The sequence below is a fragment of the Achroia grisella genome, unplaced genomic scaffold (genome assembly GCF_030625045.1).
Source record: "Achroia grisella isolate CSIRO2021 unplaced genomic scaffold, CSIRO_AGI_Agris_v1 utg5396, whole genome shotgun sequence".
In the NCBI taxonomy this organism is placed as follows: domain Eukaryota; kingdom Metazoa; phylum Arthropoda; class Insecta; order Lepidoptera; family Pyralidae; genus Achroia; species Achroia grisella.
In genome coordinates this window covers 43,502-67,631 of record NW_026712924.1, presented here as the reverse complement: position 1 = coordinate 67,631, position 24,130 = coordinate 43,502, and the positions used below count along the sequence as shown (strand labels likewise).

At 38.2% G+C, this 24,130-nt stretch overlaps 2 protein-coding genes and 1 pseudogene across 2 annotated transcripts; all 3 read right to left on the bottom strand.

Moving 5' to 3' along the window:
* Nucleotides 1–5,864: 5,864 nt before the first annotated feature.
* Nucleotides 5,865–6,434, bottom strand: LOC131847550 (uncharacterized). The gene has a single exon (XM_059197129.1). It carries the CDS (start codon nt 6,432–6,434, stop codon nt 5,865–5,867), a length of 570 nt encoding a protein of 189 aa, XP_059053112.1.
* A 4,305-nt stretch (nt 6,435–10,739) lies between these two features.
* LOC131847549 (uncharacterized) lies at nt 10,740–13,904 on the bottom strand. The gene has a single exon (XM_059197128.1). The coding sequence runs from the start codon at nt 13,755–13,757 to the stop codon at nt 10,740–10,742; it is 3,018 nt and encodes a 1,005-aa protein (XP_059053111.1). The 5' UTR covers nt 13,758–13,904.
* An 18-nt stretch (nt 13,905–13,922) lies between these two features.
* On the bottom strand, nt 13,923–16,249 carry LOC131847548 (uncharacterized; annotated as a pseudogene).
* Nucleotides 16,250–24,130: the final 7,881 nt, after the last annotated feature.

Sequence of the window (24,130 nt, the reverse complement as noted above, 5' to 3'; positions counted from 1 at the left end):
GTGAGTAAAAGAACGTAGTGATATTGGCAATCTTTCCGTTGAGTATTGTATTGAAATTTCCTGTGTGGAACTAGAAAATTATATAGTTATGTGTGTATATAGCCCTCCAAATAGTGATTATAATTTATTTGAAGAGGTAATGGAGGATATTTTCAAAAAAAGAGTATTTAATATTAACAAAAAAATTATAGTGTGTGGTGATTTCAATGTTGACATTTTATCACATAACACCACAAAAACGAAATTAATGAGTTTATTTCAATGTCTTCCACGAACCCACTCGTATCACAGCCACGTCTGCTACTTGTTTGGATAACATATTTAGCAACAGTGAGTATTTATTTCATATTTCATATTGCTTTATTCACAAATGTAACAAATCTCGTTACACAACAGCATGTCAATAGTAATTACATTTTTAAGATAATTATGTCACAATTACAATTTTAAATATTCAAAATAATAAATTAAATAACATATAACAGTAATAAAAGTCACTTAATGGAAAATGTCATAATTGTACATTGAAATTCAGATATTCCGTCACATTGTAAAAAGGATGTTGCTCGAAATATGATTTTATTTTGTTCTTAAATTCTGTTGATGTTAATTGCATTGTTTTATTTGATAGTTTATTGTACATTTTTATTTTTAAGTAAATACCTTGTTTTATTGTTTTTGCAAGTCGTAATCTTGGTAATTCTAATTTATGTCCATTTCGTGTCATGTAATTATGGTTATCCGCCTTTTTACGCAGTGTTTTGCTCTTTTCGTTTATGTCTAACAACGAATACTATATGAACAATGATGTAACTGTCATTATACGTTGTTCAATGAAATACGGTATCACAGAGGTGCGTCTATGGATTCCGCATATAATTCTTATAGCTCTTTTTTGTTGCCTCAGGACTTTTGCTATGAGACTTGCATTACCCCAGACTGTAATACCATATGACAATGAAGACTGAAAATATGCGAAGTACATAGTTTTCAGTACTTTTTTTGATAACACTTGCTTCGGTTTACTCAAAGCATAATTGGCTGATGCTAATTTATTACATAATCTTTCGATATGTGATGCATGACTTACTGTACTATCTATAGTGTATCCTAAAAATGTGGTACTTTGACTATATGTGTTGTCAGAATAGACAGAATTTTGCTTCTTACGTCTGGTGGAGTATTACATTAAAATACTTTTAGCGGCATTTAATACAATACCATTTGATTGAAACCAATCATGCAGCGTTTCTACGGTGTTAGTCATCATTCTATCTAGTTCCGTTTTATTTGTATTTCTTATTCCTACATACGTATCATCTGCAAATAAAGTTACAAATGTCTCTTCTGGTAAATTAGCTGGCAGATCGTTTACATATATATGTAAACGAAAAAGAAAAAGAATAGGTCCAAGGATGGAACCTTGAGGAATACCAATACTAATGTTCTGCATTTCTGATACTGTATTGTCATTTAACGATACTATCTGTTTTCTGTTACTTAAATATGATTTCATTATTTTAATAGCATTATGTCTAAGTCCATAGTAATCTAATTTATCAAATAATATGTCATGTCTCAAATAGTCAAAGGCTTTAGTGAGGTCACAAAAAATGCTACCGCATTTCATAGATTTATCAAAAGATTCCAGTATAAATTCCATGGTGTTAGTAATTGCTATATCTGTCGACCATATTGTTTGTCTGAAGAGTGAAGAGATTATTTTCCTCAAAATACTGCACCATATGTTTCTTTAATATTGTTTCCATAATTTTAGAAAGTACAGGCAAAATACATATTGGACGATAATTTGTAGGTTCTTCAGCGTCACCTTTTTTGGAGGAGTGAGGACGCCACCGTCACGTAAACATTAGCTCTCCGTACTATTGGTTCCAAAAAATTTAAAAAGTGTGTAAATCCTGTCGAAAATTGATTAAATATATAAATATCATTGTGACTATTAGGATATATATGTTATACAGAAGAAAAAGTGTTAAATAATAATAAAAAGTGATAAAGTGAATTAACTATGATATGGGATATATAACAATTACAAGACAGAATTTCAATATAAATAATTATCAGTGTAGAAAAAACCTGTATTCGTGTTAATTGCAAGTAAAGGACAATCAATAAATTGATTAAATAACAATAAAATTTGGTATGTGCATCTTTAATGTTTGGTGAGGGTGCAAACAAAATAATTCAAAACGCATAACGAACATTAAGAATCCAGTGAAACTATACATCGCTAATTTCAAAGGTTTTTATGAATACAAAATTGGCCTAGTAGCTATACTTACAATTTTTAGTATACTGGTCAAAAATTGATTGCAAGATTAAATCCTACTAGTACAGCATTTTTTGTGTTTATCCTGTTACGGAATAATATTTAGAAACAGTGTAGACTAAAGTGTGTGAATAAAAAGACTACAATATTTAAATTCATACGTGCACAGTACACATTGGTGTTGAGACAATGGATACGAAATCCGATCCGAAAAGTTTCCAAAAGCGGCCGTAAGATGGCAGTAGCAACATGCAAATGTAAAATTGATATAAAAGAGACTATAGTATGTTCTTCTTGTAAAAATAGATACGAATATAACTGCGCAGGTGTCTCAGAAAAGCGATTCTTTATAATGGATATGAGAAGCGAAAAAATTGGAAGTGTCTATTATGTATACAAAAACAGAAAATTTGTAAAAATGCATTCTCAATCGATCAATCTAACGTAACATTAAGAAAAAAAAACAAATAATACAGTAAATACTAAAGACATAAAACCCGAAGAAACTGTATCTCAAATGTCTATCACATCCATACATAGTATAGATACACTCATGTCTCAAAATTTGGATTCACATATACTTACCGATACTGATAACTTAAACGACTTATTTTTATCCCCCGAAAAGTTATCAAAAAGTTTAGAATGTACTGTTGGTAGCAAATTAACAACACTAGAATTCAAGGAAGAAATTAGTCAACTTACATCTAATCTTCAGAGCACGCAAAATGAATTAGAAAACATAATAATAGAAAATAGCGAACTCAAATGACTAACTAACTAACTAGTATCAAAATTAACAAAAGAAATAGATATTTTAAAAAACCTATGTCATTCACCATTAAATAAAAGCATTACTAACTCAAATAAAAAAAATAAGTACAACATTTTTTACGATGCACAAACGCACCAACGAAGACCCCTCCAGATAATAATTTCAGCACACCCAAAGCCAATTTTAAAGAATGTATGAATCTCGAAAATAAGATAACAAGACTCGAACAAGAACTATCGCGATCTAATGAGTGTATTAAGGATCTAAATAAACAAATTAGAATACTTGAGTTGAAGTTGCATAAGCCTGACAATAGAATTAATAATAATAAGACAACGTTTTCACTCGAAAATACATCACTTCGAAACAAACAAAATACCAACTCTAAATATATATACACTTACAGTACACAACAATGCTCTGGATTAGCTTCAGCTTTAATACATTCTCGACAAAATACAGTATATCAAAAATATGAAGTATCAGGCTATACAAAGTAGTACTTTCGAAGTATTAAATAGTTGCCGCGATGTAAAGGTACATAAAGACAACAAGATAGTAATATGTATTGGAGAAAATGATACAAATCCTAGACATACTTTGAAGGAACTTGAAATGATACTAAACAAATTAAACTGTTCTGTCTTAGTACTAAATGTTTTAAAAAACAAGTCAATGAATATAAATATGCTAAATAATAGTATCCAAAAAATATGTGACAAGTATATTAACTGTTATTTTACAAAATGCTGTTCCAAAGATTTAACTGTCATCTGTAAATCCATTAATTATACTATTGACTGTATTGATTATGACCGAATTTATTGTAATCACAAAGAATTAAAGAAACTTATAACATTGAATAGAGTAAGTGCCAAGTCAAAAATTCAAACGTGGAAGAAAGGAACAATCCCCTATTATTTTGCCCGTAAAACTGAAGAAAACGATGATTCATGTTCTGATATTCATTCAAAAAAACTGAAACACAAAAAGGGAACAATTCCTTACTACTTCCCAGTAGTAAATCCGACAACATTTTTTCGAGACTAAACATGAAACAGAGATATATATAAATATACTTCATCAAAATATTGCTAGTTTTTTTTCTAAAAGAGAATTATTAGAAATAACGTTACACGACCTACAAGATACGTGCAATGAACCGGATATAATATGTTTAACACAAACATTTTTAAAAAAGGGAAACGATAATTATCTAAAACTTCATAACTACAATATGGTTACTAATTTCTGTAGAGATAGGCAAAGAGGTGGGACTTGTATTCTGGTTAAAGAATTGCCATTTATAAAAAAGCATTCAGTACAAAAAATCTTCGAATGCTGCGGTATGGAAATCTTACCAAATAAAATTATTGTAATCTATCTTTACAGGACACCTTTATCTAACCCCTGTACATTTTTAAATAAACTTGATTGCTTACTACATCAAATATCAAAAAAATATAACGGGAAGCTAAAAATTGTTGTGGTAGGAGACTTTAATATAAATACATTAAAACATGGAACAGCATCAAATTACCTAAAAGATCTAGCTCAAAATTACAATCTGAAACTTCATATTAATTAGCCCACTAGCAAAGATTCCTGTATAGATCATATACTAAGTAATATAGAAAGTGCAACTGCAAAAGTGTTACCACTTATCTGACCACGAAACTGCCCAATTGTTAAGCTTTCCGGTCCGGATCAAGCCTCTGAAACCTGCATCTTATTACATTTATAAAAGAGACTATAGAGAAGAAAATATTCTAAAATTTCTTGAGTGTCTGAAAAACCTTTCCTGGTCTGATATTTACGTAGAGTCCAACTTAAATGTAGCGTTTCATAGGTTTCATGAATCGATAAGGGAATTTTATAAATTGTGTTTCCCAAAATTAAAAATTAAAATTAATACATTTAATAAGCTAAAGATCAACTGATCTGAGGATTAGTAAAGGCATAAGGCTTAGCAGTAGGGCAAAAAGATCACTGAGATATAAATATTACAAAGATAAGACATTAGAAAATAAAACTAAGTATAAAGCATACTCCAATGTATTAAAAAAACGTATATATAATCTCAAAAGAAACGCAAACATTAAATTCATTAACAGGAGTAAAAATAAATGCAAACCATCTTGGACTATTATAACAAATGAAATCCACAACATGACATGTGATAGTAATATTTAAGGACGTGTGTGTACACGCTCCTTTAGGGTTAGAATTTGGGAGCTTCATTGATAGACTCGACGGACAGAATAGAAGTGTGTTTTTATTGTAACAATATATGGACCTTATATACAATTTGACATGTGTCACTTTTAAGCGCAGCTGCAGGTAACAACGGCTCGAAGGTCGCGCAGCTGCATTTCTAATGTTACACATGCCGTGCGATAAGGATTCTAGGAAGTGGATGGTGACATGTGTAGAAACTGTGTTGCTACAAATATAAATGTTTTAAAGACTAGTAATAAAGTATTGACAAAACCTACAGACATAGCCACAGCTTTCAACAACCATTTTATTTTCTAACCTTATTTTTCTTATATAAATTCTTAAATATCTATATAAATTCTTCTTGTTCTGTTCTTGTGTTGAATCTGCATTCCAAATAAGTGGTAGAATTAAAATTTGACTATTCAAAAGTGCTTGTAATGAGTTTATTTGAATAAAGACTATTTCTATTCTATTCTATTCTGTCGGGCTACCAATTTTCTCATCAATATCTGAAACAGATAAAATTCGAACAGCAGGTTTTCCGTCATTTTTCCTGACAAAAATACCGCCATTACGAGACTAACAATAACGAAAACCATTTTCTCGTGTTCGTAGTCTTGCCTCACGAAATAAGTGTCGGTTGTGTTTGGTTAGTCTTTCATTAAAGTATATTTTAGTAGGATTTCCATTTGTAATATTTTCTGACGTCAAATTTTTACGAGATTTTCCAGCTCTTATTAGTTCGTCCCTTTTAGATTTCCGTAACAGCTTCACAACGATTGGACGAGAAAATTTTGATACATCTGTTGCGTTCTTTGCTTTTTTGGTACCCACACGAATTACATCATCGATGTCAATATCTTCCAGTTTTAGCCCTATTTTCTGTGCAGTGGTCAATACTAAATGATGAATATTTTTGTTTTCCGTCTCCTCTGTGCCGACTATTTCCACTTCATTCTTTACATTGTCTTGCTTTCGTAACGCGAGATGTTGTTCTAAATTACTAACCGTTAGTTTAAGGCTGTGAATTTCTAGTTCCGCGTTCTGTAGTTTATTTTCTATTTCTGTAGTTTTATTATCTGACAGTTCAGCCAATATAGAAGATACTTGGTTTTTTATTTCGATATTTTGCCGTTTGACCTCCGTCATTTCCTGTCTGAGCTGACGCAGTTCTGTTATAAGTAATGACTCCTTATTTGTTTCAGTCTCTTCAATTGTGTTTCTGACTTTTTGTTTTGTCACTTGCGACTTGCCACCCCGCGGTGTTTACGTTATTGCAGTTTTTACTGTTAGTGGAAACTGTGGTTTGAGTTGAACGCACTGGAGTTAGCGTGTTGTCGGTTTTTGGCCGCACGCAAACACAAGAAAAACATTGCCATTCGTCCTTGTATGATTTTGACAATCCGTGATACTGTTCTACAGAAATATTTATACAGCTTAAATCATATACCTTTTTACACCTAGAACAGCACAAAACGTAGTTTTTATCTAAAATTTTGTTATTGTAGCCAGCGCAGGTATTATTAATTTTATTTATTTCTCTGTACTTCGTTGAGTTAGACAAGTGAACTTTGTACCTTTCCAACGGTATGCGGCCGGGCCGTAGCAGCAGCGGCAGTGGCGGCAGCGGCGATCATCAGACATATTATAAATAAATAAAAATATAAATTATCCTATATAATTAAATAAATAAGTTTAATAAAAAGAACAAGCAGAATTTATTGCTGCATGTCCCGCCGGTCAACAATAGTAGGAAATGTTGTTTATAATAAAACAAATCAAAGCGCAGTAAAAAGATAAGAAAAAAAAAACAAAAAACAAATAAAGAAAAAAAAACAAATAATTGCACATTATGGCAAAATCACAGGAAACCAAATCGAATACATTTTGACTGACAATGTGATGACATAAATATGTCACATTATAGTAACTGTCAGGTGTCAGTCAGTCCGTGTTTTAAAGTGATAACCTGTGCAATTGTGTCCAACTCTGAATTCTTTAAAATTGAAGATTCAAATTATAAACAAATTTGAGGGTAATACTTAGTGCGCAATAAATAGGGAATACATATGAGAAATTAAAATGGGATCTAGAACAATAATGTCATACAATGAAGACTCATTTCTTCCTGACTGCTCGCTTTGTCTTCTTGCCACGAGCCTCTGGAGAAGCATTCGATGACTGCCTACAATCGGTTTCAGCTGCGACTGCGACACCATAGCCATCCTTCAGATCTTCCATGCTCTCTGCAAGCCTGGCTAGATCCTCTTCACCACGAAGTCGATGTCTCGAGCCATCAGGCGTTAAAACATTTATATTGCCATCAAATGTCCAACACTTTCTCATACCGAACCGTTCTCTCGCTTGAAGAAAGAGAGATTGCCGCCTGCGAGTGAGGAATTCGGATAAAGAATATGGAGTTCCCCTAAAACCCGTCTTCTTCTTCCATATTACAGACTTAAGGGTGGCCTCCGCAAACCGAACCAGTGTGGGCCGTAGCTTCCCCTGACTTTGCTTGCCCAGTCTATGACACACAGTCAGCTTGTCAGCAGTTACTTGTGGCAAATCTAGCTGATTCCTTATGAGTTGAGATGCAAAGCCTACCAAATTATCATCTTTAACATCTTCAGAGATGCCGCCAATTAGTAGGTACTTCCTACGGTGTCTCATCTCCATGACATATACAATAGCATCAACAGAGACCAGTGGGCTAATTATGTAACACGATATAAAATTGTTTCTGTTGAAGTTGTGATGCAATATGAAATCATTTCAATTTAAAAAATGCGATCAAGTAAGGTCGAATGACCGCAACATAAATCATTTCTATCGATAAAACACTACTATGAAGTTGCAGCGGAATATTGTTAATCCGACCAATTTAAAAAGTCAGTACATTAGATAGCTTATACCTTTAGAGGGATACATTTTAATTTATTGGGTTGTTACACTAGTTGGTTGATTTGAAACAATTTTTATTGCGTTCAAAAATTACAAAATATACTGCAGCGTTCACTTGTTCTTTTATTTTAATTTTATTAATAGACATTTAATAAAATAAAGAAAGTCTATTCTATTCTAATGAAAAAATAAGGTTAATAATTTTGAATATAAAAGCATATTTTATACAAACTATTTATAATCATTAATAATATTAATCTAACCTACAAATTAAATTTTCTTTTCTGCTATAGATAGGTAAGTACGTAGGTATCCATATAAATTTAAAATGATATGGGCACATCTTTTTAAATTTGTACATAATTGTAAAAACTTTAAACAAATAAATTTATTTACTTTAAACAAATCACAGAGCATCATAAACGTTGTATTCCGTTCACAGAGCACCGTATTCATTGAAATAGTTTTTTAATTATATTAATATCATAATCAACCCTAATTTTATATTAAACATTTACTCTAGTTAATACAACATTCTATGTGATTTGGGACGAAAATAAAATATCGAATTGGCAACACTGATGTCGTGTTGTGAGTCGTGACAATTTTCCCATTTTAATAAATTTAAAACCTTTTCACGACTTTCTACGTAATATTTAATATAATAAAAATATATGTAATACTGAAAATTACCAAAACAAGATAAATAATAACCATAAGATAAATAGTAACCAAAAGAAACACCTTCTAAATTGTTTCTCATAATGTAAAAACCGTTTCAATTCCACGCTGTCATTTCGGCAAAATAGCGATTACGTGACGTTGCAACGAGGTTACTAAATCGACATTCGATAGAAATATTTTTTATCGATATGTAAAGTTGCGTTTACGTTGCAATGCTAGTTGACAGCGTCAAATGGCGTCTATATGATCGCATTATTGACAGATGACGTCATTTTCACTACGTTACATACGAAAATCGTTGCGAACGAAGTTACATAATTAGCCCACAGATATTTGTTGGCGAATGAGGCTAAAGATACTCAAGGTTTCCCGTTTGAACAATTGAAACTCATCTGAGATACCAGCCACTGTTTTGTTGTAATCGGGCGTCGTCTGGTTGAGCCTTTGCTCAAATTCAAGCATCCTCTTTGATAAGTTGGCTTCAAAACTTTGTTGGTTTTCTAGGATTTGTGTGTAGTTATCCATAATAAAAGTGATATTGGATTTCTAGTGTTTTAGAACTTGTTGTTTAACCGACAGGACAAAGCAGTGAAAGATTTAAAAGTTAACACATGCACATATTAATGTTTATTTGTTTAATGGCACTATGGTATGTAAAACTATAATTTACAATTAAATATTTTGAAATATAATGTATAATTTTATTTTATTTCAATATTAATAGAGAGCACAATGTGTCACTGACTCTAACTACCCGCCGAAAAAAAAAAAAGATTATCAAAAGTATTTTTATAAAATACAAGTTAACAAAATAGACACGTCTGTTTAGAATCGCTGCCCACAGCGCACTCATATGATTAAACACACTAGTCAATCTTTCAAAAATTGTTCTTTTTTATACTTATCAGATAACTATACAAACATGACAAGGATATGTTATAAAATAAACTTCACTATAGACTGTAATGACTACGATAAACAATTCTTAACTCATAAAAAAAAAACCATCGTCCGGTAATTGTACAAAGGAAATTACTTAAAAAAGGCAAACAGATTAAAAATAGAAAAACCTCTCAAAAACCAGTAACCACATCACAGAAATTAACTGCAGGTTTACCAATAAAGGGAACCATTTCTTATATTTTTCTATTTCACCAAAACAATCATCAGCATCATCTACCCATGGCGCGATTGAAGAACGTAATGAAAAAAACCTTTCACTTGAACTACCAGTTTTTTTTCGATAACAAGAATAATTATAATACCTCTATGATAAACCTGTTACATCACAATATATGTGGCTTGATTAATAAATGTAGTTATTTGGAATTGAGCTTGAATGAATTAAGACAGAATAAGATGCATATAGACATAATTTGTCTTTCAGAAACATTTCAAAACAAAAAAGGAAAGCAGTAAAATGCATTCCTTTTTTACCTTCAAGTAATTAGGTATTATAAATTAGGTACATTTGTGTTCAATATTCAGATTTACATTGAAATTTATAAATTATTTATAGGTTATTTTATTTAGTTAGTAACGTAGATAGTAGTTTTTTTCCTAAAATAAATATTGTATGGTATAAAATATGGTAGGTCACGGTGATGGCAAACGAAGACTTTTAAGACAATTGGATTTATTTTCGACACATAAATTTTATAATGTTAATTAGAGATATGACGTGCGGTGTCGATCGCATCTAGGTGCAGACTGCGTGGCGTCCGTTGCGCCGGTTATAAGTTTTTTTTGAAAACGACTACGACACCGCACGCAGAGACAATAACATAGACAAACATCATTTTAATTATTTTGTTTTTTTAAGGCACAGAACGCGTCGCTTACACACCCCACCCCAGTGTTGAGCCTGGCTCAGCACTCATTATCCATCGAAATACGAACGACACGCGTCACCGGCCGTTTCAAAATGCCAGTCTTAGTTTTCAATTCTACGACCCTAACTCGACCATCCCTTCCTGGAAACACCTGCTGAACCACAGCTTTCAGCCAGAGATTACGAGGTGCATCAGGATCGACAATAAGTACAAAATCACCTACCTGTATCGGTGTCTGGTCGTACTGCCATTTACGCCTAGGTATTAGGTCAGGAAGCACTTCTCTGACCCACCGCTTCCAAAACATGTCAGCGAGCCTCTGCGCCTTACGCCACTGTTTACGTAGGTACAAATCAGAGTCATTAAATACACCAACAGTTGGCAAATTTGATGACGAACCCAACATAAAATGATTAGGAGTTAGAGACTCACTACTACCTACTTCTACCGATACATGTGACAAGGGTCGACTGTTGACAATATTCTCAACTTCCGTCAGGAGCGTGTTGAGTACTTCTTCACGTGGTGCACGTTCTTTTAAAATTACCCTAAGTGAAGTCTTGACACTCCTAATAAGTCGCTCCCATGCCCCACCCCAGTGGGGACTGGCAGGCGGGATGAAGGTCCATTCCACTCCATTATTAGCTGCTTCATTTGTTAGCCTATCAAAATCTACCTCATTTATAGACTTCTTCAGCTCAGCATCAGCGCCTCTCAAGTTTGTACCATTATCAGAGTACAGCATACGAGGCCAACCCCGTCTTGCTGCCATTCGACGAAGAGCCATAATGAGGGAGTCAGAGGTAAGTGATGACACCAGTTCTAAGTGGATTCCACGGACGGTCAAACAAGTAAATAAAACTCCATACCTTTTCTCTCTATGTCTCCCCACAGTGACCTCCATGGGTCCAAACAAATCCAGACCACAGTGTGTGAAAGGACGCTGATGATGAGCCAGTCGTGCTTCAGGCAGCTCTCCCATTCTCGGTACCTGTGGTTTTGCTCTTTTTATTCTACAAAACATACATTTATATGCTACATGTTTTACGGTTGGACGTATTCTAATAATCCAATATTTCTGTTTCAGGTTGTTTACAACGGTTTCCTGGTTCCCGTGGGCTGTCTTCACATGGTTGTATCTAACAATTAATTGAGATACCTGACTACGCCCGTCCAAGATGATAGGTCTCTTCATTTCAGGTTCAACATCCGGTGCAGCATCTATGCGGCCGCCGACACGGAGAATCCCGTACTCATCCAGAAATGGAGATAACGTAAGTAACTTACTACCCTTTGACAAACAGTTACCATTTTTAATTGCAGCTATTTCATCACCGAATGACTGTTCTTGTGTATATTTTAGCAGCAATCGCTCAGCCCTCTTCATGACTGTGCAAACAGTCTCAATCTGCTTTCTACACTTGTATATAAATTTTAGAATACATGCCGTAGCCCTCACCAGTCGTAACCAGCATGAAAATCTTCCTGGGTCAGGTACAGGTAAGTTACAATCTTCATGTTGTATTATCATTACTCGTTCTAAACTCATTTCATTTATCTTATCGATTATATTCACCGGCCACGATGACTCATCGCTGTATAAGAATGACGGACCTCTAAACCATTCATTTTTAAAAAGAGAATTGTCGTAATTTTCTCTCGTAGCGAGATCAGCAACATTTAATTTTGTAGGTACATACCTCCACTCCTCAGGGCGGCTTAGCTCGTCTATTTCACCCAGCCGGTTTGCTATGTACGTTTTATAGCTACGTGTATTATTACATATCCAGTGTAGCACGGTACTAGAGTCGCACCAAAAATAACGCCTTACTGGATTTATTTTGTGTTCTCTGATTATTGTATCTGCCAACCTCGCAGCCAATAAAGCAGCTTGCAATTCCAAACGCGGCACGGTAGTATGACTCACGGGCGCGACACGGCACTTGCTAGCTATGAATGACATACATATATCTTTATTTACGTACCATCGCCAGTATGCGACTGCGCACATTGCTTTAGTCGACGCATCGCAACACAAGTGTAACTCTAAATTACTATATTCACTTCCAGCCAAAACCTGTTTCGTAGCGCCTGTCACTACGTCATTGCAGCGGGATGTCGTAGCGCAGCTATTAGCTACGCCAGTTTCGTAGCCGATAGCCCGTTCGGTTACGCTTGTAGATGTAAGAGAGGTGAGAGAGGTTATGTTTACCTGAACTGATGTGCTACGTTTTATCGCTGACTCGCTCCCACTCGTCGCTGCTTGATACCACCTCGGCAGACGGATATTTTTTATTTCACTCGTTAGTACATTGACCCACTGACACCATTTTTTATGTATGTCATCTGTTACTAAGTCGTCCCAGCTGATTCCAGCGCGCCAGGTATCTTGCAACATTATTTTACCTTGTATAGTAAATGGCGATAAGAATCCAAATACATCGAATATTGACATTATGACTCTGAGCATAACTCTTTTTGTTGGTCTATTCTTACCATTAATTATGTCATGTGGTATGCGCTTGAGAGACACATCGAACCCCAACTCGTCTTCGCGCGGGTACCATATCAATCCGAGCGTACGTTCACCTTCGCATTCTTGATCTATTTTGAACTTTACGGCCGTAGTACCTAAGGACTCCTTTGGAATACTATCCAATACGGCTGGACTGTTGCTAGTCCAATTACAAATATGAAAACCACCTGATTTGTGAATTTTACTAATATTACGTACCATTGTTATGGCGGCGGCCTCGTCTGGCAAACTGTCTATGTAGTCATCCATATAATGTTGATTACATATCGCTGCTACGGCGTTTGGCATCGATGACTCATACCTTAGTGCGTTTTTATTCTTAATAAATTGAGCTATGAACGGTGAACATTTCGCGCCAAATATTAATGACGTCATCACGTACGTTTTTTCATGTTCTGCAGGACTGCTTCTCCACAGAAATCTGAGTGCGTTCTGGTCTTCTTCTCTTACCTTTATCCTTAAAAACATATCTTTTATATCGCCGGTCACCGCTACTCTGTTCTCCCTAAATCTTACCATAATGCCGAACAGAGATGTAAGTAGGTCCGGCCCCTTCAGTAGATAGTCATTTAATGACAAACCATTTGTGCTAGCTGCGGCATCGAAGACCAGACGTAGTTTTTTTTTATTTGGGTTGTCTACCCCAAAATGTGGTAAGTACCATGTCCGTGGCGAGACACTGCAATCTTCCAACTCTCTGGCATAATCATTTTGTAATAAATGATTAACACGTTCGACATACCTGTTACCATATTCCGTATTTAACATAATTTTCTTTTCTATACCTTTTAATCTGCGTACAGCGTTAGGGAAGCTATTTGGCATCCTGCAGCTTTCATCTTTCCATGGTAGCCCAACCTCCCACCTGCCGTTGATGAGTGTAGCAGTTTGCTCCATCACTGTCAGGGCACGGATATCATCAGCATTCTCCCGTGGCTTACCTGACACTCCCATGGACTCGATGGTGAATGACCGTCGCACCTCGTCATAGATGTCTCGTAACATGCGCTCGCTCTCGTCGACTGGTAAGCTGTGTAACTCAGAGATAAGGAGGGTCGAGTGGGACGATTGTTTATGTTCCGGTATACCTAAACAACCATGTATACACCAACCTAAGGGAGTGCGTGTAGCGACGGGTTCATTCTTATTACCTAAACTAGTTTGCAAAGGAATTAACAAATGATAATTATCCTGCCCTAATAGTATTTCAGGTTTCAATTTTTTTATACACAATTCATTTTTAATTTTACGCAAATTTTTATACAAGTTGTAATTAACAGTAGATAAATCTTGTATAGGCAAATCTAAATTATTTATGGTACGAGCTTTTACAGTATACACATCATTATTATCATATGAATTTACAGAGAAAATATCAAAGGTTACAACAGTAGTGTTACATAAATTTACAGAATTATTCCATGCACCACACATACGTAATGTGTCGCTGGGGCCGCTCAGTCCCGCGCGGTTAGCGAGATCGGTAGCTATGAGCGACACAGTTGAACCGTCATCAAGTAAGGCGGTGGTATTAATAACACCGTATGGTCCACGAATTTTTACCGGCACTACTTTTAATAACACTTGTTGATTATTTACGTTAATATGGGTCACAGTTTCACTCACGGGTGGACATTCGTTCACTTGTTCGGCGGTGACGTTGCTTAGTCCTGCACCCGGTGGGTACGGGGTAGTGCAGAAGCCGGTGGTGCGCTCCGCCGCAGCCATCTTTATCGCAGGCGGGCGCCGGACATGTTTCGCGCTCATGACTTGACAATAAACACTTGTAACAAAGATTGTTACGCTTAATGTATCGCCATCTATCTTTTCTTAGCGCTTTTTTAAACTGCGTACATTTTGTTAAATCGTGTCTTGAAACACGACAGTATTGACACTTATCATTCAGTACTAAAACAGAATGTGATCTGCTACTTATATTATTATCATAATTTTTATATTTATCGCTGCGTGCATTTATTAAGCATAAGTTAGATGTTGTGGAAATCTTTACTGCTTCTTGAGTTAGAAATTCGGATAATAATTCTAATCTAGATTTCTTTCTTTCTAGTAACAGTGTGTAACTATAATCTGACCACTTAGATACAAGAACAGTTGGCATCTTAGATAATAATAATGTAAATGCATCTATACCTTGTAAATATTCCTGGCGGCCGACGGCTCGTGTTGCTTCCACGAAATTCTGCACTTTCACAGCAAAGTACACTATGTCCTTTTGATATTCTTGTGACACTGGATGTAACTTTTTTAATTCTTGTATCAAGCGTGATATAATTATATCTGGATTACCGAACCTTAGTTCCAGTGTCGCCATTAATTTATCAGGAGTTACGGCGCTGATGAGTAAAGCTGATACCGCTTCCTTTGCGGCTCCACGTAGACATTTCCGTAAACGCCATAAATTTTCCTTCGGATTGAAGTTGCAGACTTCAGTCGATTCTTCATAGGCCTGTTTAAATTGCAGCCATTCCATGGGGTCCCCTGAGTAGTATGGCAAATCCTTCGGCGTGCTCAATCGAGACAATAGTTTAGCATTCGAGTTGCTATTCGCAGAGGCGGCGGCCATGTTCTTTAGAGCGCTTGCTAGCATCTGAACTGTAGTACCATTAGTGCCAGAATCTATTGCTGGCGGACACGTGTCACCCTGTTGAAAACCATGATCGTGGGCAAACTGTGTGTTTTCCAATTCTTGCTGGCTGTGCTCGACCCACCTCTCCACATTACTATTAATGTTGGTGCGATTATCCTCTAGGTCTGGACTGTATTCTGCTTCTAAATCAGCTAGGTCTGCTTCCAATTGTTTGTCAATTAATTCCATTTGAATTTTAGCTTTCTTCTGTGCAGCATCGAGTTCTAACTGCTTTTTACGTGCCAGTACAGATGAATACGAAGACTTCGTGGACTTTGCACGCTTCGTTGTAACGGGCGTCGACGGTTGGCATTCTTCTTTACAAGTACCCGCTTTTGAATTTGTGCTCATAACGGTCACCGTCTTCTCTTCTGTAGGCTTCATATTGTGGCGTATCTTGATACTGTTCAGAACCAGGATGCTGCTCCGTCTGCATGCAGTCCTTATTGCGTGCAGTACTTCGGGTGCCTACCATTTTGTGCGCTGGTGGTGTGCGGTACATAAATCCGGCCGAATGACCAAATGTATGGTATAAAATATGGTAGGTCACGGTGATGGCAAACGAAGACTTTTAAGACAATTGGATTTATTTTCGACACATAAATTTTATAATGTTAATTAGAGATATGACGTGCGGTGTCGATCGCATCTAGGTGCAGACTGCGTGGCGTCCGTTGCGCCGGTTATAAGTTTTTTTTTTTAAAACGACTACGACCGCACGCAGAGACAATAACATAGACAAACATCATTTTAATTATTTTGTTTTTAAGGCACAGAACGCGTCGCTTACAAATATTTTAAGTTAGATTTTTCGTTCTTTAAATGCACACTATACATATAAATAAAATCGAGGTGTCTGTTTGTAATCCTTACTAATATTAAAAATGCGAAAGTAACTCTGTCTGTCTGTCTCGCTTTCACGGAAAAACTACTGAACAGATTAAATGAAATTTGGTACACAGATAGTTTAGACCCCTAGAAAGGACATGGCTACTTTTTAATGCGAAAAAAGAGTATAGATTGTATGGAAGAATCGTCATTTTTGAAGCTAGACGCTTGAAATTTATATTTGGGGCTGTTAATTAACTATAAATAAATATGACATTTAAAGTTTGTAAAAAAATACCCTTAAGGGGGTAAAATAAAATAGGGGATGAAAGTTTTTATGAAAATTCGTAGTTTTTGAAGCTAGCAGTTTGAAACTTATATTTGAGGCTGTAATTAACAGCCTCAAAAATAAGTTTTGAGGCGATGGACACACAGTGCCCGTCTGTCCGTCCGGCGTAGGTCTTCACTCCCTTCACCCTCTCTCTTGCCTTGCGTCCGCTTTCGGACGGTCGGCGGAGCGGGGCGGGTCGGGCACGCGTGGCCGGCGCCCCCGTTATTCGGGTGTCCCGGGCTCGCGCGGTCGGCCTGGAGGGGAAGGTTTTTGTGTGAATGGGTGTGTGAATGCATGCGTATGTGTGGCCCCCTTTATCGGGGCAGCGGGCGCAGTAACATTTAACGCTGCTGTGCCCGCCCAGAGGATACAATCCAGGGGAATCCTCGCGACCCGGGATATGTATGTTTGTGTGGGGCCGCCGATGATAACACAATTAACATCGGCGGCCAGACCGCCGACGGCTGAATGTGGTCGCTGTTGGCGTGTCAGTGTAGTGTGGCCCTGACCCGTGTCGGGGCACCGGGCGAGACGGTGCCGTCGCTCCGTCGGCGCCGCCTGCGCCCGGCGCGGAGGCGATACGCGGCCGCGACTGCGGTGCGCAGCGCAACGCAGCGGCGATCGCGGTCCTCGAGGAGAGGGCGGAGGGTGTACTTTCCACCCGAAGCCCCAAGTTGGACACTCGGAGTGGAGGATGTAGGGGCATCCGAAGCTCCAAGGAGGCGAGTGATCCGTGGAGTGTGGGCGTGGAGTGGTCCCCACGCTCACCTTCGGCAGCTCCTTCACTGGAGACCCGTGGTCGAATGCTAATGCCAACCCGCACGAAGGCGTCTTTCGTGGTTTGTGGAGGAACACCGAGGGGTTTTGGTGGGTCGGATTCGTCCAGTCCCACAGTATTCGTCCGCCCCCTTCATAAAGGCGGACGTTTCGGTACTGAAACCTTTCCCCTCGTAAAAAAAAAAGGTTGTATGGATGTATCGTCATCTATACATATAAATAGAATTGAATACTGAAATAATCGTTTTTTACTACATGCATATGAATATAAATACGATACATACACCAAAATAACATTTTTTTAAATTGTTGTCTGTCTGTCTGATTGTTCCGGCTAATCTCTGAAATAGCTGGGCCGATTTCGACGGGATATTTTTATTTTTATTTATTTATATAACTTTAATGCACACAGTACAAAAGTAACAGTACATTTGGCGGACTTAACACCATGCGGTATTTTCTACCAGTCAACCCGTATGGTTGACTGGTAGAAAATACCGCATGTAGTACAGATAAAAATTGTTGGCGGTGCAAAAATAATCATAACAAAAAAAAAAATAAAAATCAAGGCACAAAAAATGATATAATAATATTTATACTATTACATTTACAATAATACATAAATATAAACATATATATACATTTACATACATACATATACAAATAAGGAATATATAATATGATATACAAATACATACTCATACACAATACCTAAACACTATATGAATACATACCAAACAATCTGACAGTTAACCCACAGAGAATAAAAAGAAAAATATAAGGTAAAGAGAAACGAGAGAAAAAAAAAAATAATAAAAAAAAAAAACAAACTTACGAATTTAGATAGTAGTCCCACAGTTTACGTTTAAAAGAAAATCTACTCGTGGCGGTCTTGATATTAAGAGGTAAGTCATTCCAAAGTTTAATAGCCTGAACTGCGAAGGAATAGTGGACAAAACCAGATAGATGAGCTGGGATATGAAGTAAGAAATTTCGAGTTGAGCGAATATTGGTGTTGTCCCCATGGAAATGAAATTTACTATTAATATAATAAGGAGAATTTGGATCGTATAGTACAGAATAGAGAGTACATAACATACGTACATTTCTACGGTAACGGATAGGTAGCCATTTAAGCTGTGAACGAAAAGAAGAAATATGATCAAACTTGCGGAGATTAAAAATGAAGCGGATAGATTTTTTTATGCGTGTGGTGTCGCTGTAAGAATAGCACCACCACCTCTCTTCCCGTGGGTGTCGTAAAAGGCGACTAAGGGATTCATCGACCAGTGGACGGGCAGCAGCGTCCTACTGAGTACCTACCATCATACTGCGATCGCCAACCCGCATGCCAAGCGTGGCGATTATGGCAATATCCCCCCAAATGAATTTACACCCAAGGCCCCGGCCCCCAGTCCCCGGCGGCCCCGCTAGTCTTGATCATGGTAGCGGTCATGGAAACGGCGGGGCAGGGGGTGCGAAGAATCTCCGGGTAAGACCAGGCTACCACAAACGACGACCACTGGCCCTGGCAACATACAACGTTCAAACACTGCGGACCGACGAAAAGTTAATTGAACTGGAGGAAGAGTTGAGCAGATTGCACTGGCATGTCGTGGGATTATCTGAAGTCCGAAGAAAGGGGGAGGACTCGATAGTCCTGAAATCGGCAATCTGCTTTACTTCCGGGAGGGCGATCAACTGTCCCAAGGCGGTGTCGGGTTCCTCGTCCACAAGTCCCTTGTGAATAATGTTATCAAGGTCGAGAGCGTGTCGACTAGGGTAGCGTACCTGATACTCAGAATTACCAAACGGTATTCATTGAAGGTCATCCAAGTGTACGCTCCAACTTCGACGCACTCCGACGATGAGGTTGAGGCTATGTATGAGGATATCTCCAGAGCCATACATAGTACAAAGACTCATTATAGCGTTATCATGGGGGACTTTAACGCAAAATTGGGTAAACGAAGCGGTGATGAGCTGAGAGTGGGGCAATTTGGTATCGGTGATCGGAACTTCCGAGGTCAAATGCTGGCCGACTTCATGGAGAAGGAGAACCTCTTTATGATGAACTCCTTCTTCAGGAAGCCGGAACACCGGAAATGGACGTGGATTAGTCCCGATGGTGCCACAAAAAACGAGATAGATTTCATCTTGTCAACGAGAAGACAGATTTTCAATGATGTCTCTGTGATCAATGCCGTCAAAATTGGAAGTGATCACCGGATTGTAAGAGGCACATTGAATCTGAATCTGAAACTCGAACGATCCCGACTGATGAAATCTATGCTCCGCCCTACACCTATACAGATCCAAAACCCCGAAAGCTTTCAGCTAGAATTGCAAAACCGTTTCGAAAGCCTTGGTGACTGCGTTGACGTGGACGATTACAACAACAGGTTCGTGGAAACTGTCCGTGCGGCTGGGTCTAAGCACTTCAAAACCCGCCGCGCAGAAAGAACCGGAAAAATATCTATCTCTACCCTCAAATTGATGGATGAAAGGCGAAGTATGGTCCTGCAGTCTCCGACTGACGCTTCTCAGTATCGGCAACTTAGCAGGCAGATCTCTAAGTCCTTGACTCGTGACTTACGCCACTTTAACACAAATTGTGTAAAGGAGGCTATTGAGAGAAACAAGGGCTCAAAAGTCTTTAACAGGGATCTGGCTGCCGGACAGAGCCAGCTGACGCGACTTAAGACGGATGACGGCAGGATCGTTTCGTCTAAACCCGAACTTTTGAGGGAAATTGAGAAGTTCTATGGACAGTTATACACGACAACACGGGCACCTGTTAACAACATGGCGAAAGACCCTAGAGCCAAATTAACCCGACACTATACCGAAGATATCCCGGACGTCAGCCTGTACGAGAGTGGTATGGCTCTTAAACAACTTAAAAACAACAAGGCGCCGGGCGATGATGGAGTTACTGCTGAGCTTCTGAGGGCTGGAGGTAGACCTGTTCTACGAATCCTCCAGAAGCTATTCAACTCCGTCATCCTCGAGGGCAAAACGCCTCAAGCATGGCAAAGGGGTGTGGTGGTTCTGTTCTTCAAGAAGGGAGACAAATCGCTTCTGAAGAATTTCAGACCCGTAACACTGCTGAGCCATGTTTATAAGTTGTTTTCGAGAGTCATCACGAATCGTCTCGCGCGCAGGTTTGACGACTTCCAGCCTCCCGAACAAGCCGGGTTCCGAAAAGGCTTCAGTACCATAGACCACATTCATACGCTGCGGCAGGTAATTCAGAAGACCGAAGAATACAACCTGCCACTTTGCTTGGCGTTTGTGGACTATGAAAAAGCCTTTGATTCGATCGAGACGTGGGCTGTGCTACAGTCTCTCCAGCGGTGCCAAATTGACTATCGATATATCGAAGCGTTGAAATGTTTGTATGAAAACGCCACTATGTCAGTTCGCCTCCACGACCGGAATTCGAAGCCTATCCAACTGCAGCGAGGTGTCAGACAAGGCGATGTCATATCGCCAAAGCTGTTTACCGCTGCGTTGGAAGATGTCTTCAAGCTTCTGGACTGGAGCGGGCTGGGCATCAACATTAACGGCGAGTACATCAATCACCTTCGATTTGCCGACGATATCGTGGTCATGGCTGAGACCCTGGAAGACCTTAGCAAAATGCTCGAAGACCTCAGTAGAGTCTCACAAGGAGTAGGTCTTAAAATGAACATGGACAAGACGAAAATTATGTCAAACGTCCATGTCGTACCTGCTCCCGTAAAAATCGGAGATTCTACACTCGAAATTGTCGATCACTACGTATACTTAGGGCAAACTATCCAGCTAGGTAGATCCAATTTCGAGAAAGAGGTCAATCGTCGAATCCAACTCGGATGGGCAGCGTTCGGGAAGCTCCGATATATCTTTTCGTCCAAATTTCCGCAGTGTCTCAAGACGAAGGTTTACGACCAATGTGTGTTGCCAGTGATGACTTACGGAACAGAGACGTGGTCGCTAACTATGGGCCCCATCAACAAGCTCAGAGTCACTCAGAGGGCAATGGAGAGGGCTATGCTCGGAGTTTCTCTGCGTGATCGAATCAGAAATGAGGAGATCCGCAGAAGAACCAGAGTGACCGACATAGCCCGAAGAATTGCGACTTTGAAGTGGCAATGGGCAGGGCACATAGCTCGTAGGACAGATGGCCGTTGGGGCAGTAAAGTCCTCGAGTGGCGACCACGGACCGGAAGACGCAGCGTGGGAAGGCCTCCAGCAAGGTGGACCGACGATCTGGTCAAGATCGCGGGAAGGCATTGGATGCGAGCAGCGCAGGACCGATCGTCGTGGAGATCTTTGGGGGAGGCCTATGTCCAGCAGTGGACGTCTTCCGGGCTGCGATGATGATGATGATGAGAGTTATTGAGAAGACGATCCAATTTGTTTAAAAGGTCAACATTCATGTCAGAACAGCACACATCAGCATAATCAATAGTGGGAAGGACTAAGGATTGGACAAGGAGAATTTTTGTGCCAATCGGCAGGAAGTTTTTAAACCTATATAAGTTACGCAGCGTCAGCGCAACTTTACGACTAATCTCACTAACACAGTCGTTCCAACCGAGAGAACTGTCCATCAGCAAACCAAGATTTTTTACCGATGAACTGTAAGGAATAGGTTGGTTGTTGAAGAGAACTGGAGGTAAAGTGCCATAATGAATTTTGCCAAGTTGTTGTTTGCTACCAAAGATTATCGCCTGGCACTTGGTAGGATTAGCCGATACTCCAAACGGGTTGGACCATGTGAGTATATGATCGAGATCACTGTTCAGTTGGTCGATGGCCTCATAAAGCTCAGAAGCCAAAGCTTGACAGTAAACCTGAAGATCGTCTGCATACAAATGATAAGAGCATTTAAGATTAGTAGTGATAAAATCAATAAAGATGGAGAAAAGTAAGGGAGACAAAATACCGCCTTGAGGGACGCCAGCGACAAGCTCACACCAATCCGACAAAGACTGATTAACACGAACTGCCTGCTGACGGCCGCGAAGATAAGATGTAAGCCATCTAATAACTGAAGATGAAATCCCAAGATGTAAAAGGATGGCGAGTAAGATATCGTGATCTACGGTGTTGAATGCGTTGGAAAAATCAACTAAAACGAGAACCGTTAGTTTGGATTTTTCCATTCCCTTCCTCACATCCTCAGTAATTTTAAGCAGGGCAGTAGTAGTGCTGTGTCCAGGGTGAAAACCAGATTGAAAAGGGCTTAACAGTTTGTTTTTATAAACAAACTCAGATAACTGTCTGTGGACTACAGCTTCTAGTATTTTAGATAGGAAGGGTAGGATAGAAATGGGTCTAAAGTCCTTAGGAAGTTCTGGGGATGATGCTTTAGGAAGAGGAAGTACAAATGCATTTAACCATGATTCAGGAATCTCAGAGGAAAACATGGAAAAGTTGATGATGTGAGTAATGATAGGTAGTAGATGTTCGAGTAAGAGAATAACCATAATTCTACTCACATCATCAATACCGATACAGTTGGATTTAATAGAGGAAATTATCTTGTAGACTTCATCATCAGTTACCGGAGAAAATATAAATTTATCAAGAGTTCGTTTAGGCCATGAAGTTATCTCGGATAAGGTGATTGATTTCTGAAAATCACTGATCGTAGAAACTGTGGAAAAATGCCTGTTCAAATCATTTAATAATAATAATAATAATATATTTATTTTTCTCCACAAAATCATACATAATATAGAGTGCAAAAATACATGCAAAAACACAGATTTGTAGAGAACTGGTGCCTGTACTAGGTATCCGAAGAACCTGTATCACGGGTCACCAGGTCCCCCACTAGATCTTACATGCTAAAGTTTATATGTAGGTACATGAGATGAAGGATACGGCTACTATTTAATGATACAGAGAATATTATGTAAAGAAAGAACAATTAAATCTAGTGGTACGTTAATAATGTAAAAGTATCCAACAGGGAAAGAACACTTATATGCTTGGGTATGGCCCTACGCTATAAGTCTTTAAGTGTTGATAAATTACCTCTAGACACAGTATCCAATTTACAATTTGTTTGGCTTTCGGTAGTTTATGTTATGGGGTGAATTAATTTTTCTGTTTCTTCGTATGTGAGGTTTTGTAACCATTTAGAGATCAATTTTTTGCAAGTATACTTGTTGAGAGCAAATATAGACAATTGAGTATTTACTTGTTTATAAAGGAAAGGACCAAGATAACAAAAGAACCTCTCAATGAATCGGGTATTGAAGGAAGTTATTGGAAGTATAAGTCTGTTATTACGTGTAGATGTTTGAATGTCAT